Source organism: Phyllopteryx taeniolatus, chromosome 15 (assembly GCF_024500385.1).
Source record: "Phyllopteryx taeniolatus isolate TA_2022b chromosome 15, UOR_Ptae_1.2, whole genome shotgun sequence".
In the NCBI taxonomy this organism is placed as follows: Eukaryota; Metazoa; Chordata; class Actinopteri; order Syngnathiformes; family Syngnathidae; genus Phyllopteryx; species Phyllopteryx taeniolatus.
In genome coordinates, this window is record NC_084516.1 from 23,008,642 (window position 1) to 23,028,765 (window position 20,124).

Below are 20,124 nucleotides of genomic sequence, written 5' to 3' on the forward strand. Positions count from 1 at the left end.
ACCAGAAAGCTGTCTAAGGGAGAAAAGCAAACCATTTTTAAGGCGAGAGAAGAGGGAAAATCGATCAGAGCTATTGCACAAACATAGGACATAACGATTAGGAATCTCCTGAAAAATAAAGAAACTCCTGTACTGTACTGTGTACTGAGCAACAGACATCGAACAGGTCGGCCAAGGCAGCAGTTGATGACAGAAATATTGTAAGAGCTGTGAAGAAACACCCAAAGACAACAGTCAGTGACATCACTGCCAACCTCCACAGGGCAGGGGTGAAAGTATCACAATCCGCTGCTTGAAGAAGACTTTGAGAGAAGAAATATACAGGCCATACAAGAAGATTCAAACCACTCATCAGCAAAAAGAATTGGGATGCCAGATTGGATTTTGCAAAGAAGTACAGAGATGAGCCACAAAGGTTTTGGAATAAACTTTTATGGACTGATGAGACCAAGCTTAACCTCTACCCAAGTGATGGAAAGGCCAAATTATGGAGACAGAAATGATCTGCTTATGATCCAAAACACACAAGCTCATCTGTGAAGCATGGAGGTAATGTCATGGCTTGGGCTTGCATGTCTGCTTCTGGAACGGGCTCACTAGTCTTTATTGATGATGTAACTCATGATGGTCGCAGCAGAATGAATTGTGAAGTGTACAAAACCATTTTGTCTGGCAAATTACAGCAAAATGCATCCAAACTAATCAGAAAAGGCAACAAGACAATGACCAAAAACACGCTGCCAACACAACAAAGGATTTCATCAGAGGGAAAAACTGAAATGTCTTGGATTGGCCAAGTCAATCACCGAGCCTTAACCCAATAGAGCATGAATTTTACCTCCTGAAGAGGAGACTGAAGGGAGAAACCCCCAGAAACAAACTAGAAATGGAAGGGTCTGCAGTAAAGTTCTGGAAAAGCATTTCAAATGAAGAATGCAACAGTCTGGTGAAGTGCAGTTATTGCAAGTAGGGGTTATGCCACCAAATAAATTTAATGTCTATTCCAATGCTTTTGCTCACTCAAAAAGTGGGTGGCTTTAAACACAAGGTGCTCAGTCCTGAATTGTTGGAACACATCTAGATGTAAATACCATGAAATAAAAGCTGGAATTCTGAACTTTTGTCTTATAGCCATATTTTGATATGAAACCCAAATGTCTTCAGTATACAACAAAAACAAAGGAATTGATCTTGCTGTCCCAATACCTTTGGAGGGGACTGTAGAAATAATTTTGGTAATCCTGTGCTCAAAAAGGAAAAGCTTTCATGTCAGCCAGTGAGACAAAAAAAAGCATGTCTTTTTATATAATGTATGTAAATATATGGTTTCAGTTATATAAACTATCTATAGTCTTGCCTTATCTTCCAGCGCAGCCAAGTCTCTCTCTAGACCCTCATGTTTACGCAAGAGAGCCTGTACACTGGCCAGATCACGTCCAAAGTCATCAGAGGCCATAAGTTGCTCCTTCTCCTTAATCCAACTGATGGTCTCATCTACATCCCTGTTAAAATCGAATACAAAGGTTCATAGTCACAAGGTTGAAAAGCCCTAGAGCCTAATATCATAACCACCAAAGACATTAGAATCCATTTTGAAAATGACGCATTAAACATGAATCTACACAGACACTTGTTTACCTTACACAGACATTGTTTACCTGTTAAAACGCTGCACCTCAGCAGCTCCAAACAGCTTCCCTTGTCTCTGCTGAGCCAGGCCCTTCAGTCGCTGCCAGGCAGCATTTACATCATCTTGCTTGGAAACAATTAGTTCAACCTCAGGATGGTCTTCTTGTCTCAGCTTGGCTGCCAGCTGATTCACTTCATTGACTCGTTCTTCATGTGCTGCCAAGTCTGTCTGGAATTCCTCAAACTTCTTCTGCAGAAGCTCCACATGTTCCAGGTCCTGGCCTAGCTCTTCTGATGTCGCTATAGCTTCCTGTGGAGCAACAAAATGCAACAAACTGCATATTGTATTCATATATAAAAAAATAAAAAAAAAGTTAAACGAAATCTATGGGTTACAATATGTGCCAGCAGGAACTGAATTTGAATCATTTATATTTGAATTTCTACACTTGAATAATTGCATTCAAAAACTGAATTTGAAAATCAATTTGAATTTGTATTGTTTAATTTGAAACATTGCATTTAAAAACTGAATCTGAATAGTATAATTTGAAATTGAATTTATTAGTTTGGAATTGAAGTCCAATAAACTTGAAAGTCCATCCATCCGTTGTCTGTACCACTTATCCTCACGCATGTTTTTGGGATGTGGGAGGAAACCAGAGTGCCCGGAGAAAACCCACACAGGCACGGTGAGAACATGCAAACTCCACACAGGCAGGGCGGGATTTGAATCCCGGTCCTCAGAACTGTTATGTACTAAAAGGAGCTAAACATTGACTATACACTATTACCCCATTCTATGGCACAATTGATTCCCATTATAAGTAACATTTTTCAATATACTGTAAACCTGATGTGTTATAATTCTTTTCCTATGAATACTGAATGAATCCAAGTATTCGGGTGTGTATTTACACCCCTAAACTACCAAATAGCACCAGCGACCAAACTATTATTTTTTTGCAAACCATTATTTTTTTTAAACATTTTTTGCTTATCTTCTATTTCTAATAACTTGGAAATTGCGTCATGGTTTTAAAATTGAACTTGTTCAAAACGGTGTGGCAAAATGTCAGCCCTCTAAGCGTTGACTTCAACAGTTTTCTTTTTGGTGGAAAACATCAAAATCCCAAAAATGTCCAGAACAAAATGGACAAGGAATGCATAAGGACTGGACTACATTCATCCATGTAAACCCCCTAAATTCATTTGAAACAGTGCTGTCTGTATCGAGATGTGGTGTGTGGTGTTTCTACCCCTAGGTGTCAGTAAAGCCTAAGGCATGGAGTTCAAAAAAGGTCTACAAGTAGGATTGGTTGAAAAGTTTGCTCAGTCGAGCACAGAAAAGCAAGGTGTACATAGCCTAACTCAAACCAATTACTCAAATCTTGTGCTTTCTCTTCTGAAGTACGACGACAACTAGCCGTTCTTACATAGGACAAGAATTCTCCTCTTATAAAATAATCCAACAGCAAGAAAAAATAAATAAATACATTGCTAGGGTCTGTCTTAATCACACGCTCCACCACACTTGATAAAGACACCTCATGAAATTGTACCTTATCATCGATTGCTATTCCTTACAGTCCCCGGATATCTTTCACAGCTAATTTGGAATTGAATTTGTTCCAACTGAATCTGATATGAACAAATGGAACGTGAAAATATATCTAAAATATATAAATTCTTACATTCACTTTCAAGTTTATTGGACTGCAGTTCCAAACTAAAAAATTCAATTTTAAATTATACTACTCAGATTTAGTTTTTATGCAATGCTTTAAATTAAACAATAAAAATTCAAATTCTGTTTTTGAATGCAATTATTCAAGTGTAGAAATTCTAATTCAAATATAAATGATTTAAATTCAGTTCCTGCTGGCACATATTTCAGTCCATAGAAATCACACACACACAAAACACATTTAGGAAATGAATCTCAATAAGAAAAAGGGTCTACAAGTAGGATTGGTTGAAAGGTTTGCTCAGTCGAGCACAGAAAAGCAAGACAAGAATTATCCTCTTATAAAATAACTCAACAGCAAGAAAAAAAAAAAAAAACATTGGTAGGGTCTGTCTCAATCACACACTCCACCACTCTTGATAAAGACACCTCATGAAATTGTACCTTGTCACTGATCCAGCCCAAGGTATCTTCACACTCGCGGATGTATTGGACAAGCTTTTGGGCCTGCAGGAGATGCATTCCCTTCTCCTTGGTTCTCAGCAGCAGGAGATCCCATAGGCGCCGCAGCTCCTCGAGTCGGATCTAGTCCGGTGTTCAGAGAGGATAATTAAAACACTGCTATCAAAGAAAGCTGCACAAAATAGGAACTGCACAGATAGGTTATTTAAAATGCTTTATCTAAATTTTCATCAAATATGACTGAAAGATGAGAGTTCCACAGCATTCAAAAGTAATAGTGTATTCACATCAACTCAACACCTACCATTAGATACTCAGCCATATTAATACTTGAAAATATTGGTCTCTGTTGTGTCCGGTAAGGCGTGTAGGACTGCGTAAGATTAAAGTATTAAAAGAACAAAAACTTAGGGAATCAGTGGGATTTCTAAACACACCCCCTGCCCCCACGCCCACCCCACATACACCGTCAAGTCCACCTGTCCAGCCCATCGTGGACACAGACTATGTCCACAATATCTTAATAACCATCATCAGGTCTTACTCTAATGGTCTCCGAGGCAAAATGGCCTTCATTGATCATCAGGTTTCCAGTTTCGTTCAGTTTGATTATGGCGCCAGCATTCGCCTGAACTTCAGCCTCAAAAGCTTGATGTTTCTGCAGCTTACCCTAAGAAAAGGTTGGATGAACAGAAAATTGCATTAATACAACAATATATTTCACTGAGTTACCACCGGCTAGAATACTCGTCAAATAATGGTGACTAATGTGGGCGTACTGATTATGTCTAGTTTTGCGCAGCATCTTTCGACTATTGTGCTTTTGTGTCAAATAATCATAGTTCATACCCCTTTCAGCAATTATTTTTCCATGACTTTTTAAAGATTTCTACAAAGAGGGCTTCCGAATTGAGATGCTGCTCCTTTTTAGGATGCCCCCCCTGGACGCCTCCCTGGTGAGGTGATCCGGGCATGTGATGTAAGGTGATGTAACACAGTGGTAAACATGACCCGGTCCCAGCTTTTTTGGAATGTGTTGCAACCATAAAATTCTAAGGTAATGATTATTTGCTAAGAATAATAAAGTTTATCAGTTTGAACATTAACCATCTTATCTTTCTAGTGTATTCAATTAAATATAGGTCGAACATGATTTGCAAATCATTGTATTCTGTTTTTATTTGTTTAACACAAAATCCCAACTTCATTGGAATTGGGGTTGTAGAAATTGTGAATTGTTAGAAAAGTTACCGTAATTTCTCGTGTATAATGCGCATTTCCCCCCCAAAAAATTGTCAAAAGTCAATAGTGCACATTATACATGGGTATTGGAAAAACTTTAGAAATGCATTTTAGAAATGCATGCCGCCATCTAATGGTTATGAACACTTTCACTTTCATTCCAATATGACAAGAGTACGTATGACTGCATATAGGTACAGTTGTGCTCATAACTTTACATACCCTGGCATAGTTTGTGAAATATAGTTTTTTTTAAATTATTATTAAATATGACTGATGACTGAACAACCATCATTAATTTATTTATGGTTATGTTTTGTTTAATTATAATGCTTTTCTGAAATGCTTGACCGTTTAATTTGAATCGCATAATAAAAGTTCAAAGTGGTCTACCTGGTTCTTCATGTTTTCTTTAAAGAATTGTACCCATCTTACAAATTCTGCCTGGGTAATCAAACATATGAGCACAACTGTGTATTTTCTAATTTACTAAATAAAAGTAGGGCTGTGTATTTCAAAATAAGAGCAAGTAAATAAAACAAGTATTACGTGTTCAAATAAAGTGCTTAACTTCAAAATTATTTAAAAAAAAACAAAACATTTTTAATATACAGATATTTCATGTTTTGATCATATGGATAGAAGCAAAATCATTCATTGTAAAAATGCATTATACATATGTCGAAGGGTTTTCCAGAACTTTGAGGTCAACTTTGGGGGTGCCTATTATACATGGGTGCGTATTATACACGAGAAACTAAGGTAATTGATATCGGGAAAAATCACAAATGCCAGGCACTCTTTGTTGTTCTAGCTCACCTACATAATGAAGGATTTATTTGGGTTGACATGTAGAACCCCTAGTGTTTAACACCAACGTGTGATAAGGATGGAATAGATGAATTAATCTGCCTAAAAACAGATGGGCGAACCTGCAGGTTAGAGGGGTCCTTGTAGTTCTCATCAGAGGCAATTTGCAACTTCTCCTGAATCCATTTCTCCAGCTCATCTGCATCGCGGCGGAAGAACTGAAAACGGTAGGAGTCTTCCAGCTTCTGACGCCGCATGATAGACAGATCTTTGAAGCGCCTGTAGCGATCCAGCACTTGTTGCCGGCGCTCTTGGATGTCTTCGGCAGTCTCCAGAACTTTAACTCCAGTCGTTTCCATTTTCTTCTAAAAGGACAACAACAGATTAGTATATGCATGTTCCGATATTGTGTTGCAAATCAGTGAGTCCCTAAACAAAGTGCCGTGGCACATTATTGTGCAATCAGAGACAATGAGGTGCCACGGGAAATGTTTTAATTTTACTTAATTTGTTTGAAAATGAATATTCATTACAAATAAATTTTTGTGCATCTATGCCAGCGTGTAGTTAAATGCTCTTCCATTAGATGGCAGAAGGTACAATAGACATGATACATACTATATATAGTGTGATATAAAAAAATAAAAAAAGTATCGTACGATAAAACAGTGTCATTTACATTGTTAGTTTTGATTTCCCTAAGAGCTAAATTCCAATCATGTAATTTATTTTCCTCCGTGTAATATTGTGTGCACTAGTAAAACGAAGACTTTTTTGACCTGCAGACGAACAAGCTTAAATAAACAACAGCAACTACACTAGGTAAATCCCGAGGTAGCGTGGCAATACAGCAAACATGACCAGAAGCCCACTGCTCATCACACAACCCACAGTCAAGCTTTCATGAAACAAAAATGCATACATACCAATCTAGCCTAACGTACAGTTAATGCCCACACATAAAAATATAGGAGGGAACAAATACAAACAGGGGCAGATGTTAAGCCTTTTTGAGCCTCGTTGTGTGTCTTTTGATGTAGTACTGTAAATATCGGACCACAAATAAAGTTATTTTTAAAACAATGCCCAGATCAGACTACAAGATCAAATTTGGTCTTTCACGATTGCAATATGTCAGACTACTACAATAAAATCTTGTATTCGGATAGGAATAGGAATGCAGCCCTATGGGGGGCACAAGTCAGTGCAAACTGTAGGCCGGTCCCAAGCCCGGATAAATGCAGAGGGTTGCGTCAGGAAGGGCATCCGGCTTAAAACCTTGCCAAACAAATATGAGCGTTCATCCAAAGAATTCCATACCGGATCGGTCGTGGCCCGGGTTAACAACGTCCGCCACCGGCGCCGTCAACCTGCAGGGCGCTGTTGGAAATTCAGCTACTGTGGGTCGAAGTCAAAGAAGAAGAGGTGGAAAGCGGGTTCTTCGGCAGAAAGAGAAGAGGAAAACACAGAGCCTAGAACTGAATGTGGGGACTTTGAATGTTGGGACTATGACAGGAAAATCTCGGGAGTTGGTTGACATGATGATTAGGAGAAAGGTTGATATATTGTGTGTCCAGGAGACCAGGTGGAAAGGCAGTAAGGCTAGAAGTTTAGGGGCAGGGTTTAAATTATTTTACCATGGTGTAGATGGGAAGAGAAATGGAGTCGGGGTTATTTTAAAAGAAGAGTTGGCTAAGAATGTCTTGGAGGTGAAAAGAGTATCAGATCGAGTGATGAGGCTGAAATTTGAAATTGAGGGTGTTATGTGTAATGTGATTAGTGGCTATGCCCCACAGGTAGGATGTGACCTAGAGGTGAAAGACAAATTCTGGAAGGAGCTAGATGATGTAGTTCTGAGCATCCCAGACAGAGAGAGAGTCGTAATTGGTGCAGATTGTAATGGACATGTTGGTGAAGGTAATAGGGGTGATGAAGAAGTGATGGGTAAGTAAGGCATCCAGGAAAGGAACTTGGAGGGACAGATTGTGGTAGACTTTGCAACAAGGATGCAAATGGCTGTAGTGAACACTTTTTTCCAGAAGAGGCACGAACATAGGGTGACCTACAAGAGCGGAGGTAGAAGCACACAGGTGGATTACATCTTGTGCAGACGATGTCATCTGAAGGAGGTTACCAACTGTAAGGTAGTGGTAGGGGAGAGTGTGGCTAGACAGCATAGGATGGTGGTGTGTAAGATGACTCTGGTGGTGGGGAGGAAAATTAGGAAGACAAAGGCAGAGAAGAGAACCATGTGGTGGAAGCTGAGACAGGACGAGTGTTGTGCAGCTTTTCGGGAAGAGGTGATACAGGCTCTCGGTGGACGGGAAGAGCTTCCAGAAGACTGGACCACTGCAGCCAAGGTGATCAGAGAAGCAGGCAGGAGAGTACTTGGTGTATCTTCTGGCAGGAAAGGAGAGAAGGAGACTTGGTGGTGGAACCTCACAGTACAGGAAATCGTACAAGGAAAACGGTTAGCTAAGAAGAAGTGGGACACTGAGAGGACCGAGGAGAGGCGAAAGGAATACATTGAGATGCGACACAGGGCAAAGGTAGAGGTGGCAAAGGCAAAACAAGAGGCATATGATGACATGTGTGTGGTGGACCAGGAAGTGGCAATGATTAGTAAGGGGGAAGTTAGAAAGGCATTAAAGAGAATGAAAAATGGAAAGGCAGTTGGTCCTGATGACATTCCTGTGGAGGTATGGAAGCATCTAGGAGAGGTGGCTGTGGAGTTTTTGACCAGCTTGTTCAATAGAATTCTAGTGCGTGAGAAGATGCCTGAGGAATGGAGGAAAAGTGTACTGGTGCCCATTTTTAAGAACAAAGGTGATGTGCAGAGCTGTGGCAACTATAGAGGAATAAAGTTGATGAGCCACACAATGAAGTTATGGGAAAGAGTAGTGGAGGCTAGACTCAGGACAGAAGTGAGTATTTGCGAGCAACAGTATGGTTTCATGCCTAGAAAGAGTACCACAGATGCATTATTTGCCTTGAGGATGTTGATGGAAAAGTACAGAGAAGGTCAGAAGGAGCTACATTGTGTCTTTGTAGATCTAGAGAAAGCCTATGACAGAGTACCCAGAGAGGAACTGTGGTACTGCATGCGGAAGTCTGGAGTGGCAGAGAAGTATGTTAGAATAATACAGGACATGTACGAGGGCAGCAGAACAGCGGTGAGGTGTGCTGTCGGTGTGACAGAAGAATTTAAGGTGGACGTGGGACTGCATCAGGGATCAGCCCTGAGCCCCTTCCTTTTTGCAGTGGTGATGGATAGGCTGACAGATGAGGTTAGACTGGAATCCCCGTGGACCATGATGTTTGCAGATGACATTGTGATCTGCAGTGAAAGCAGGGAGCAGCTGGAGGAACAGTTAGAAAGATGGAGGCATGCACTGGAAAGAAGAGGAATGAAGATTAGCCGAAGTAAAACAGAATATATGTGCATGAATGAGAGGGGTGGTGGGGGAAGAATGAGGCTACAGGGAGAAGAGATGGCAAGGGTAGAGGACTTTAAATACTTGGGGTCAACCGTCCAGAGCAATGGTGAGTGTGGTCAGGAAGTGAAGAAACGGGTCCAAGCAGGTTGGAACGGGTGGAGGAAGGTGTCAGGTGTGTTATGTGACAGAAGAGTCTCTGCTAGGATGAAGGGCAAAGTTTATAAAACAGTGGTGAGGCCAGCCATGATGTATGGATTAGAGACAGTGGCACTGAAGAGAAAACAGGAAGCAGAGCTGGAGGTGGCGGAAATGAAGATGTTGAGGTTCGCTCTCGGAGTGACCAGGTTGGATAAAATTAGAAATGAGCTCATCAGAGGGACAGCCAAGGTTCGATGTTTTGGAGACAAAGTTAGAGAGAGCAGACTTCAATGGTTTGGACACGTCCAGAGGAGAGAGAGAGTGAGTATATTGGTAGAAGGATGATGAGGATGGAGCTGCCAGGCAAGAGAGCTAGAGGAAGACCAAAGAGAAGGTTGATGGATGTCGTGAGGGAAGACATGATGGCAGTTGGTGTTCGAGAGGAGGATGCAGGAGATAGGCTCTCATGGAAAAGGATGACGCGCTGTGGCGACCCCTAACGGGACAAGCCGAAAGGAAAAGAAGAAGAAGATTCCGATATCACCACATCCCGTTTTTTATGATCACTGGGCTTCTTGTCATCTTGTCAACTCAAACGCTCAAACCGGATACACTCGTCACCATGGCGCCGACAACAATAATGGATTGTGCCATGTGTTTATAAGAACAAAGTGGGGGAAAACGTGTGTTGGTGGTCACCGGTGCTCAGGAGAGGACATTTAAGGCTTGCTTGAGGTATGGTCACATACTTTTAATACGATACGGCTTGCCAGCAGGCAACAAAACGTTATTTAGCCTAGCTAGCCAGTGCTAGCACCAACTGTTGTAAGTGAACATGCCGCCGTTCTGTCGAATCATGCGCTAAGGTTTTGGTGTGTGAAGTAATTTAATTACAGTCAGTTAGCACCCATTATTTATGTCATGTTGTAATGTTGGTTTGACCTGATTGATTAGAATACATGATCTGACTAGAGCAGTGACTTCCAACCTTTATGGAGCCAAGGCATATATTTACAATTGCAAAATCTGACGGCACACCAACAAACAAAAATGTCACAATAAGTGGCTACATTAATTACTGTATGTACTATCTAATGGAATACCATTCATCTGTTCTGTCTGTCACTATGCCTGACTGACATAAATAGATGAACAAAGATACATTATTTATTGTAAATATAATTTTTTTGAGCAATTAAGTACACAAGTATATACAGTAAATGAACAAGTCATTTCAATAGACACTTTGCTCCATCTTGTGATTGGATCGGTGATCGGTTATCGTATTTTTAAACTTGCTTATCGGTGATCGTCCCCAAAAATCCTGATCGTGTAAAGCCTAGTACTAACCTCACTAAAATCAATAATAATAATACTGACAAGAATAAATCAATTACAAAATTATTATATTTACTTAGCATTGACATTCCAACAATGCTTTATCTATTGTCTTGATGCTGTGCACACTATGTATAATTAAAGGTGTGCTCTGATCAGTTTTTTGCTGCCGATTCCAGTATCGATATCCATGAGTGAGATCTGCCGATCACTGCCGATACCGATCATATGGATTAACTGTAAATGTTTCAATTTATTTATGGTGAGTGCTATTGAAACTCTCAATAAACATCAATTATAATACTAAGAAACCACAGCAGAAGCTTAAAAACTCTGCTGTGACACAGTAAAACTATTCCGGCATAAAAGGGATACAGATCCTCCATTCTGCTTGACCTAACAGCCGAACAGAACAAAAGAATTATCACAAGAACGGTGAGTAAAAATCCCAGAACTACACGGTGGGATCAAGAGAATGACCTGCAGCGCGCTCAGACCAAAGTAACAAAGGCTACCATCAGTAACACACTACGCCGCCAGGGACTCTAATCCTGCAGTGCCAGGCGTGTCCCCCTGCTTAAGCCAGTACATGTCCAGGCCCGTATGAAGTTTGCTCGAGAGCATTTGGATGATCTAGAAGAGAATTGGGAGAATGTCATATGGTCAGATGAAACCAAAATATAACTTTTTGGTAAAACCTCAACTTGTCATGTCTGGAGGAGAAAGAATGCTGAGTTGCATAAAGAACATGAATGCTTTGGGGCTGTTTCTCCTGCAACGGGACCAGGACGACTGATCCGTGTAAAGGAAAGAATGAATGGGGCCATGTATTGTGAGATTTTGAGTGAAAACCTCCTTCAGTCAGCAAGGGCATTGAAGATGAAACATGGCTGGGTCTTTCAGCACGATAATGATCCCAAACACACTGCACGGGCAAAGAAGGAGTGGCTTCGTAAGAAACATTTCAAGGTTTTGGAGTGGTCTAGCCAGTCTCCAGATCTCAACCCTATAGAAAATCTTAGCGGGGGGAGTTGAAAGTCTGTGTTGCCCAGCGACAGCCCCAAAACATCACTGCTCTGAAGGAGATCTGCATGGAGGAATGGGCCAAAATACCAGCAACAGTGTGTGAAAACCTCGTGAAGACCTCTGTCATTGTACTGAGATGAACTTTTGTTGTTGACCAAATACTTAGTTTCCACCATAATTTGCTACTAAATTCTTAAAAATCAGAATGTGATTTTCTGGATTTTCCTCATTTTGTGTCTCACAGGTGAGGTACACCTATGATGAAAATTACAGGCCTCTCTCATCTTTTTAAGTGGGAGAACTTGCACAATTGGTGGCTGACCAAGTACTTTTTGCCCCACTGTAAGTCCTTGAGCTTTTTGTGTACTGGCCTGTAAGACACCATAGGAGCACTGTTGCGCATGTTTTTATTTAGTCTTTTTAAAAGTACCAGTCCTAAAAAAAAAAAACGTGCTATTTTTTACATCAAAATATTTGCGGTCCCGTACTGGTACTTGGTGCAACACTACTGTGTTGTATTTATTTTAATTATTTGCACTTTACTGTTGTACTACCAGATATTTATTTAGCCATTGGATAATTGTTTACATTTTATTAATCTTTTATAAATGTGTGTTCCATAAAAATGTATTTTACGAACAAATGATGAAAAAAAGAATAGACAATTGCCAGTTATTTCATATAATTTAAGGGAATAATACTGTATTGGGATATATCGTTATCATGATGTAAAATTACCTACATTGGGTGGGCATTAGGACTGTCACTATCAAATATTTTTAGAATTGATTATCGACTATTCATTCACTCAAGTAATCGCCCCAAAAAAATTTATTTCCAAAAAAGGCCTGGATTACCACTACTGTGCATGTACATTAACGTCAGAAGGTAGACAACAGACGAACAGCAAGGGGATTTTTGAGAGAATAACAAAGCTTTAAAAAAATAAACGGCAGCCCGACACTGCATATATGGTTATTTTTTACCTGCAACTATAGTGTGCGCACTGTCCTGTATTTATTAAATCAAGCCCTAACCCACTGTTACAAATACGTTATTTCTTCATGAAACAAACACATTTTTAACTCTTAAAAAATATACTTAATACTAATAATAATGATGATTATTATAGCGCTTTGTTAAAGCTGTGGTGGTTAAAGTGCTCTATAAATAAAGCTTTTATATCTAAAGTATGTAACTTAAGTAACTGCATAGGGTTTGTTGTCTGGCTATTTTGTATTTTTAGCAGCAGCCATCTTGCTGACCACACTCACCCAATGTCCACACATTTCCATTCTTCTGCCTTGCTTTTGTCTTACAATTTGCAAAGCCATCAAATCTACATTCAGATGCTAAAGCTGGGCTGTTGTTGGAATTTGCTGACCTCTCTTTCCATGGTCAGGTCAAAATCTGACAATAAATGGAACCTTCAAATGTTTTGTTTGGTCGCGAACAAGTCTTTTAATATGGCCACATTATTTGACTTGAAATTCTGTAATATTTTAGTTAATAAATTATAAGAGACACATGAATTTAATAAATCAAGTATTTTAAAGTTGTGTGATAACTTTCTTTTTTTCAGAAAATCCACACCCAAAAATAAATAAAAATGTAAATCCACAACCCTCATCTTAGGTGTGGTTTTGATGGTTTCTCTATATTTACAGATATCTGTGTTTGTGCAAGCCGATAAGCTTCACGGTGCAGAGGGAGAGACACTCAGCCACGTCAACTTTCTTCTCTCTGAATTACACAGTCACATATCTTTGGCCAGATCATGTGGACTAGTTGATATTAGTGATGCACCAAAAAGACAATTCTTCACCAAAACCCAAAACTGAGGAACCCAAATCCAAAAACTGAAACACCGAAATAAATTATCGATCAATCAAACAGATTTGATTTGTAAGCACTTTTCATACAAAAAAAGAAATGCAACACTACATTAATGCAAATATAGAAATAAATAAAAATAAAACCATGCCAATTATTAGTACATTTGAATTTATGGCTATGACTGCAGAGCTTTCAACCTAAAGAAATTCGCTTCCAGAACAATTTTTCTGACTTTTCCATATTTTAAAAAAAATTAAACAAAATCAGCATGCTGTTCAATTTCACAACGTAATCATTATACTCTTATAATCGTATTTGTTAATAAATTATGGCTTAAATATTTGTTATTTTAAAGTAATTATTGCAGCAACCTTGGAATGGCGGACGCATTTACAGCCAAAGGTCTTGCATCCTATTTTTGTATTCACTATTGCTGCTGAAAGTATGCAAATTTCCCCGTTGTGGGACTAATAAAGGTTATCTTATAAGGATTTATTAATGTACTCTTAAATTATAGGTTCATTTTCTCAAGTGACGTAGCAGCGGTGACGTACTAATTCATTTTCGGTTTCCGGTCCCTGGATAAACGCGTACTAATTTGCCTGCTATTTTGCTCTTCAAACTTTGCTCATTTCTGCTATAACGCGGTTCCAGTGTCTCTACCACCCAAATCACTTATTTTGGTGTTTCGCAACATCATGTGATTGCTGACAACGGACACCAAGCGAATGTTCACCTGCCGCGGCACAGCATCGTATTTAGTCGCGTTCGCACACACCTGTCTATATAATGTCCCACAGGTGACAGTGCATGTCAAAGCACAAACCAAGCATGAAGGCAAAGGAATTGTCTGTAGACCTCAGACAAAAGGATTGTCTCGAGGCACAAATCTGGGGAAGGGTACAGAAACATTTCTGCTGCTTTGAAGGTTCCAATGAGTACAGTGGCCTCCATAATCCGTAAATGGAACAAGTTCTGAAGCACCAGCACTCTTCCTAGAGCTGGCCACCCGTCTAAACTGAGCAATCAGGGGAGAAGGGCCTGAGTCAGGGAGGTGACCAAGAACCCAACGGTGACTCTGTCAGAGCTCCAGCAGTCCTATGTGGACAGAGGATAACCTTCCAGAAGGACAACCATCTCTGCAGCACTCCACCAATTAGGCCTGTATGGTAGAGTGCCCAGACGGAAGCCAGTAAAAGGCAAATGCCAGCCCGCCTGGAGTTTGCCACAAAAGGCACCTGAAGGACTCTCAGACCATGAGCAAGAAAATTCTCTGGAGAACACCATATCTACTGTTAAGCATGGGGGTGGAAACATCATGCTTTGGTGCTGTTTTTTTTTCCTGCAAAGGGACCAGGACGACAGATCCGTGTAAAGGAAATAATTAATGGGGCTATATAGATTTTGAGTGAAAACCTCCTTGCATCCGCAAGGGCATTAAAGATGAAACATGGCTGGGTCTTTCAGCATGACAATGATCCCACACACACCGCCCGGGCAACGAAGAAGTGGTTTCGTAAGAAGCATTTCAAGCTCCTGGAGTGGCCTAGCCAGTCTACAGCTCTCAACCCTATAGAAAACCTTTGGAGAGAGTAGAAAGTCTCTGTTGCCCAGCGACAGCCACAAAACATCACTGCTCGAGAGGAGATCTGCATGGGGGAATGGGCCAAAATACCAGCAACAGTGTGTGAAGACTTACAGAAAACGTTTGACCTCTGTCATTGCCAACAAAGGGTACATAAAGTATTGAGATTAACTTTTCATCCATCCATCCATTTTCTGAGCCGCTTCTCCTCACTAGGGTCGCGGGCGCGCTGGAGCCTATCCCAGCTATCATCGTGCAGGAGGCGGGGTACACCCTGAACTGGTTGCCAACCAATCGCAGGGCACATACAAACAAACAACCATTTGCACTCACATTCACACCTATGGGCAATTTAGAGTTTCCAATTCATGCATGTTTTTGGGATGTGGGAGGAAACCGGAGTGCCCGGAGAAAACCCACGCAGGCACGGGGAGAACATGCAAACTCCACACAGGTGGGACCTCAGAACTGTAAGGCTGACGCTCTAACCAGTCGGGCACCGTGCCGCCCAAGAGATTAACTTCTGTTGTTGACAAATACATATTTTCCACCATAATTTGCTTGTAAATTTAAAAACAAAACAAACAAAAACAAAAAAAAGAAAAATTTTCTTTTCTCATTTTGTCTGTCATAGGTGAGGTATACCTATGATGAAAATTACAGGCCTCATCTTTTTAAGTGGGAGAACTTGCACAATTGGTGGCTGACTAAATACTTTTTTGCCCTACTGTAGTAACATAAATCAACCATGAATGTGAAATAAACATAAATGTTAACTTTTTATGTTGCAACCTCATCCCAAAAAGGATAAACAATGATTTAAAATTCTCCACATACCACCCCATAATGAAGTTTTTATTCACAGCCTTTGCTCAATGCACCTTTGGCAGTCATCACAGCCTCAAGTCTTTTTGAATATGATGCCATATGCTTGGCACACCTATCTTTGGGCAGTTTCGCCCATTCCTTTTTGCAGGTTGAATGGGGAGCGTCAGTGCACAGCCATTTTCAGATCTCTTCATAGATGTTCGATCGGATTCAAGTCTGTGCTCTGGCTGGGAATTTTGCATTCACCCCTCAGTCACACCCTGGTTGTGGTAAGCAACTTGAGTAGCCACAGCTGCCCTCGGGCACGCTGATGGAAGCGTGCCTGCCATTCTGCGACTACGGCCCCTCCGACCACCACCAAACCGTCCATCCATTTTCTGAGCCGCTTCTCCTCACTAGGGTCGCAGGCGTGCTGGAGCCTATCCCAGCTATCATCGGGCAGGAGGCGGGTTACACACTGAACTGGTTGCCAGCCAATCGCAGGGCACATACAAACAAACAACCATTCGCACTCACATCCACACCTACGGGCAATTTAGAGTCTCCAATTCATGCATGTTTTGGAATGTGGGAGGAAACCGGAGTGCCCGGAGAAAGCCCACGCAGGCACGGGGAGAACATGCAAACTCCACACAGGCGGGGCCGGGGATTGAACCCCAGTCCTCAGAACTGTGAGGCTAACACTCTAACCAGTCGGCCACCGTGCCGCCCCACCACCAAACATCCAACCAAATTCATCCATCCATTTTCTGAGCCGCTTATCCTCACAAGGATCGCGGGAGTGCTGGAGCCTATCTCAGCTATCAACGGGCAGCAGGCGGGGTACACCCTGAACTGGTTGCCAGCAAATCGCAGGGTATTCCCAGGGGGTTTCCCACAACCAAATTCATTTGGAGGCAATGTGGGTTAAGTGTCTGGCAGAGGGACACAATGATGACATGGGCTTGGGTGGGGATGCGAACCAGCGACGCTACACCCTCCAGGCCGCCCAATGGGAAAACGGGAGAAACTTTATCCAACACAGCGTCAAAGAAGGCGAGAGCAGCTAGGCCTGCTGGCTAAGCTAAGTAGCCAGCAGGCTAGCTACAAAGGCAGCAGCTTGGTCAAAGGCAGGGGGGATTTACTGCACAGAGAACAGCAAAACAAAAGACGCAGGCTTCTACCTTTGGCCAAAGTATGGCGAGGGACCCTCGTTAAAGTAAACCATTTCAAACAAAAACAATACTTTTAAGGAGGGAGACACGGCAGCTAAAATCCGTCAGGCAAAACAGTGCAGTGTGTACTCTCTTACCGGTTCAATCGATTGTTTTCAAATAATCACATTTGATTTTTCATTTGTTGGAATATTATGCTAGAACACTACAAGGAGTAAAGTGTCTATTTAGATTCGCTAGTCATTTGTTACTGTCAATAAGAATAACGAATGGAGATTAAGAGGCTGAGTCCCAGCACGACTAAACGCGAGAATTAGATCAAACACACCCAATTAAGTCTTTCGACCGGCCGGAGCCAGTGTTGAATTCTGGTTAACGTAGTAACAATGCGCGTTTGTAGCACTGTCCATGCATGGTGATCTTACATTGAAAACTGTATTTCCCAGAACCTTTACGTTCATCCTAAAGACATTTGTTTTTAGCATTTCTTTGGCTCCAGTGCAGCATTGTAGGGTAGGAAAAAATAGGTTTGTGCTGAAACAAACCTCCAACGGTATATACGTTTGTGAATCCTAATTCGGTATTGCGTGATGTGTGTCAGACCTATTTCAGTAACCCACGGATATGTGATGCTAGCATTTAGCACAGCCAGCATGGTGGATATACACGAACAGTTATAATTCCTACACCGTTGACCTGATTTGGATGTAAATGCCCTCAAATTAAAGCTGGAAGTCGGCAGTTAAAGCACATCCTGGTCGTTTCAAATTAAATCCATTTTGCTGGTGTTTGGAGTCAAAAAGATGAGAATAGTATCCATGTCACGCATGAGCTGTGCTCATTTAAGTTTGACTATCATCAGGTGATAAATAAATAATAGTAATAATACACAATAATCACTCCTCTACCCCAATTAGATATGAATTGTGAAACATGTCAGTCTATGTGCATTATAAGACTTATTTCACAACTGGAGCTTTTATTTAGGAGAGTAATCGTTAGACGAGTGTTTTGCAACCTTCGTTGAGCAAAGGAACCTATTTTGGTTGGTCGTTGGAGACTTCGATCATGACAATGACCTTTGTTTAACTAGGTTCAGGCAATAAAGAACACTCTCATTTACAATGCTAAGCTAGAGGCAATTTAGGGTTCAGTGTCTTGCCCAAGGACATTTCGACAGCGGACAGTCGGAGCCAGGACTCGAACTAGCAACAGCCACCCTGCAATCCTCTCTCACACATCGATAAACACCTTCACACATGTAGGCGGCGCAACAAAACCACCTGCATCCCAAACGCTAATGTGAAAGGAGCTCTTCTTGCATAATCAATGAGAACATGATATTGTATTTATTTTACTGCTATTACTATTATTGTAATAATGATGACTTGGAATAAAAAAATAAATATATATTTAAAAAAAAAAAAACTTGCCTAAGACCAACTATTATTCCGGTGAGGATTAAATGAGTCAGCAACAGTAGGTGTACAATGGGTCCGGAAAATATTCAGACCCCCTGAACCTTTTCACTCTTTGTTATATTGCAGCCATTTGCGAAAATAATTAAAGTTCATTTTTTCCCTCAATGTACACACAGCACCCCATATTGACAGAAAAAAAAGAAATGAATTTTTTGCAGATTTATTAAAAAATAAAAACTTAAATATTACACAGCCATAAGTACTCAGACCCTTTGCTCAGTATTTAGTAGGAGCACCCTTTTGAGCTTTGAGTCTTTTTGGGGATGCAACAAGTTTTTCATACCTACATTTGGGGATCCTCTGCCATTTCTCCTCGCAGATCCTCTCCAGTTCTGGCAGAGCTCTGGCTGGGCCATTCATGAACAGTCACAGAGTTGTTCTGAAGCCACTCCTTCGTTATTTTAGCTGTGTGCTTAGGGTCATTGTCTTGTTGGAAGGTGAACCTTCAGCCCAGTCTGAGGTCTTGAGCACTCGAGTTTTTTGTCCATGATATCCCTGTACTTGACCTCATTCAGCTTTCCTTCGATTGTCCTGCCCCTGCAGCTCAAAAACACCCCCCAGCATGATGCTGCATGGTGGTCATGCTTCACTGTTGGGACCGTCTCGGACAGGTGATGAGCAGTGCCTGGTTTTCTCCACACATACCGCTTAGAATTAAGGGGGAAAAGTGTCATCTTGGTCTCATCAGACCAGAGAATCTTATTTCTCACCATCTTGGAGTTCTTCAGGTGTTTTTAGCAAACTCCATGCGGGCTTTCATGTGTCTTGCACTGAGGAGAGGCTTCCGTCGGGCCACTCTGCCATAAAGCCACGACTGGTGGAGGGCTGCAATGATGGTTGCCTTCTCGAACTTTCTCCCATCTCGCAACTGCATCTTTGGAGCTCAGCCACAGTGATCTTTGGGTTCTTCTTTACCTCTCTGACCAAGCCTCTTCTCCCCCGATTGCTCAGTTTGGCCGGGTTGTCCCAAACGTCTTCCATTTAAAGATGATTGAGGCCACTGTGCTCTTAGGAACCTTAAGCGCAGCAGAAATTTTTTTGTAACCTTGGCCAGATCTGTGCCTTGCAACAATTCTGTCTCTGAGCTCTTCAGGCAGTTCCTTTTAGCTCAAGATTCGCTCTGACATGCACTGTGACCTGTCAGGTCTTATATAGACAGGTGTGTGGCTTTCCTAATCTAGTCCAATCAGTATAAACAAACACAGCTGGACTCTAATGAAGGTGTAGGACCATCTCAAGGCTTATCAGAAGAAATGGACAGCAGTCGAGTTAAATATAAATGTCACAGCAAAGGGTCTGAATACTTAAGGCTGTGGGATATTCCAGTTTTTCTTTGATAAATCTGCAAAATTTTCAACAATTCCATTTTTTTCTGTCAATATGGGGAGCTGCGTGTACATTAATGAGGGAAACAATTAAATGATTTTAGCAAATGGCTTCAATATAACAGTGAAAAATTTAAGGGGGTCTG

At 41.2% G+C, this 20,124-nt stretch overlaps 1 protein-coding gene across 5 annotated transcripts in view; it reads right to left on the bottom strand.

The window, feature by feature from the left end:
• The window catches only part of sptan1 (spectrin alpha, non-erythrocytic 1), a 105,874-nt gene that overhangs the window by 81,772 nt on the left and 3,978 nt on the right, over nt 1-20,124 (bottom strand). For 4 of the 5 annotated variants that reach the window (XM_061747959.1, XM_061747958.1, XM_061747957.1 and 1 more), the window contains exons 2-6: nt 5,953-6,195; nt 4,323-4,448; nt 3,761-3,901; nt 1,659-1,939; nt 1,358-1,502 (exon numbers count right to left, since the gene is read on the bottom strand). In XM_061747959.1, coding sequence (XP_061603943.1) covers nt 1,358-1,502; nt 1,659-1,939; nt 3,761-3,901; nt 4,323-4,448; nt 5,953-6,189 — 930 coding nt within the window. In that variant the 5' untranslated portion in view covers nt 6,190-6,195. The remainder of the gene's footprint in view (nt 1-1,357; nt 1,503-1,658; nt 1,940-3,760; nt 3,902-4,322; nt 4,449-5,952; nt 6,196-20,124) is intronic. The other variant, XM_061747956.1, reaches the window with a different exon arrangement.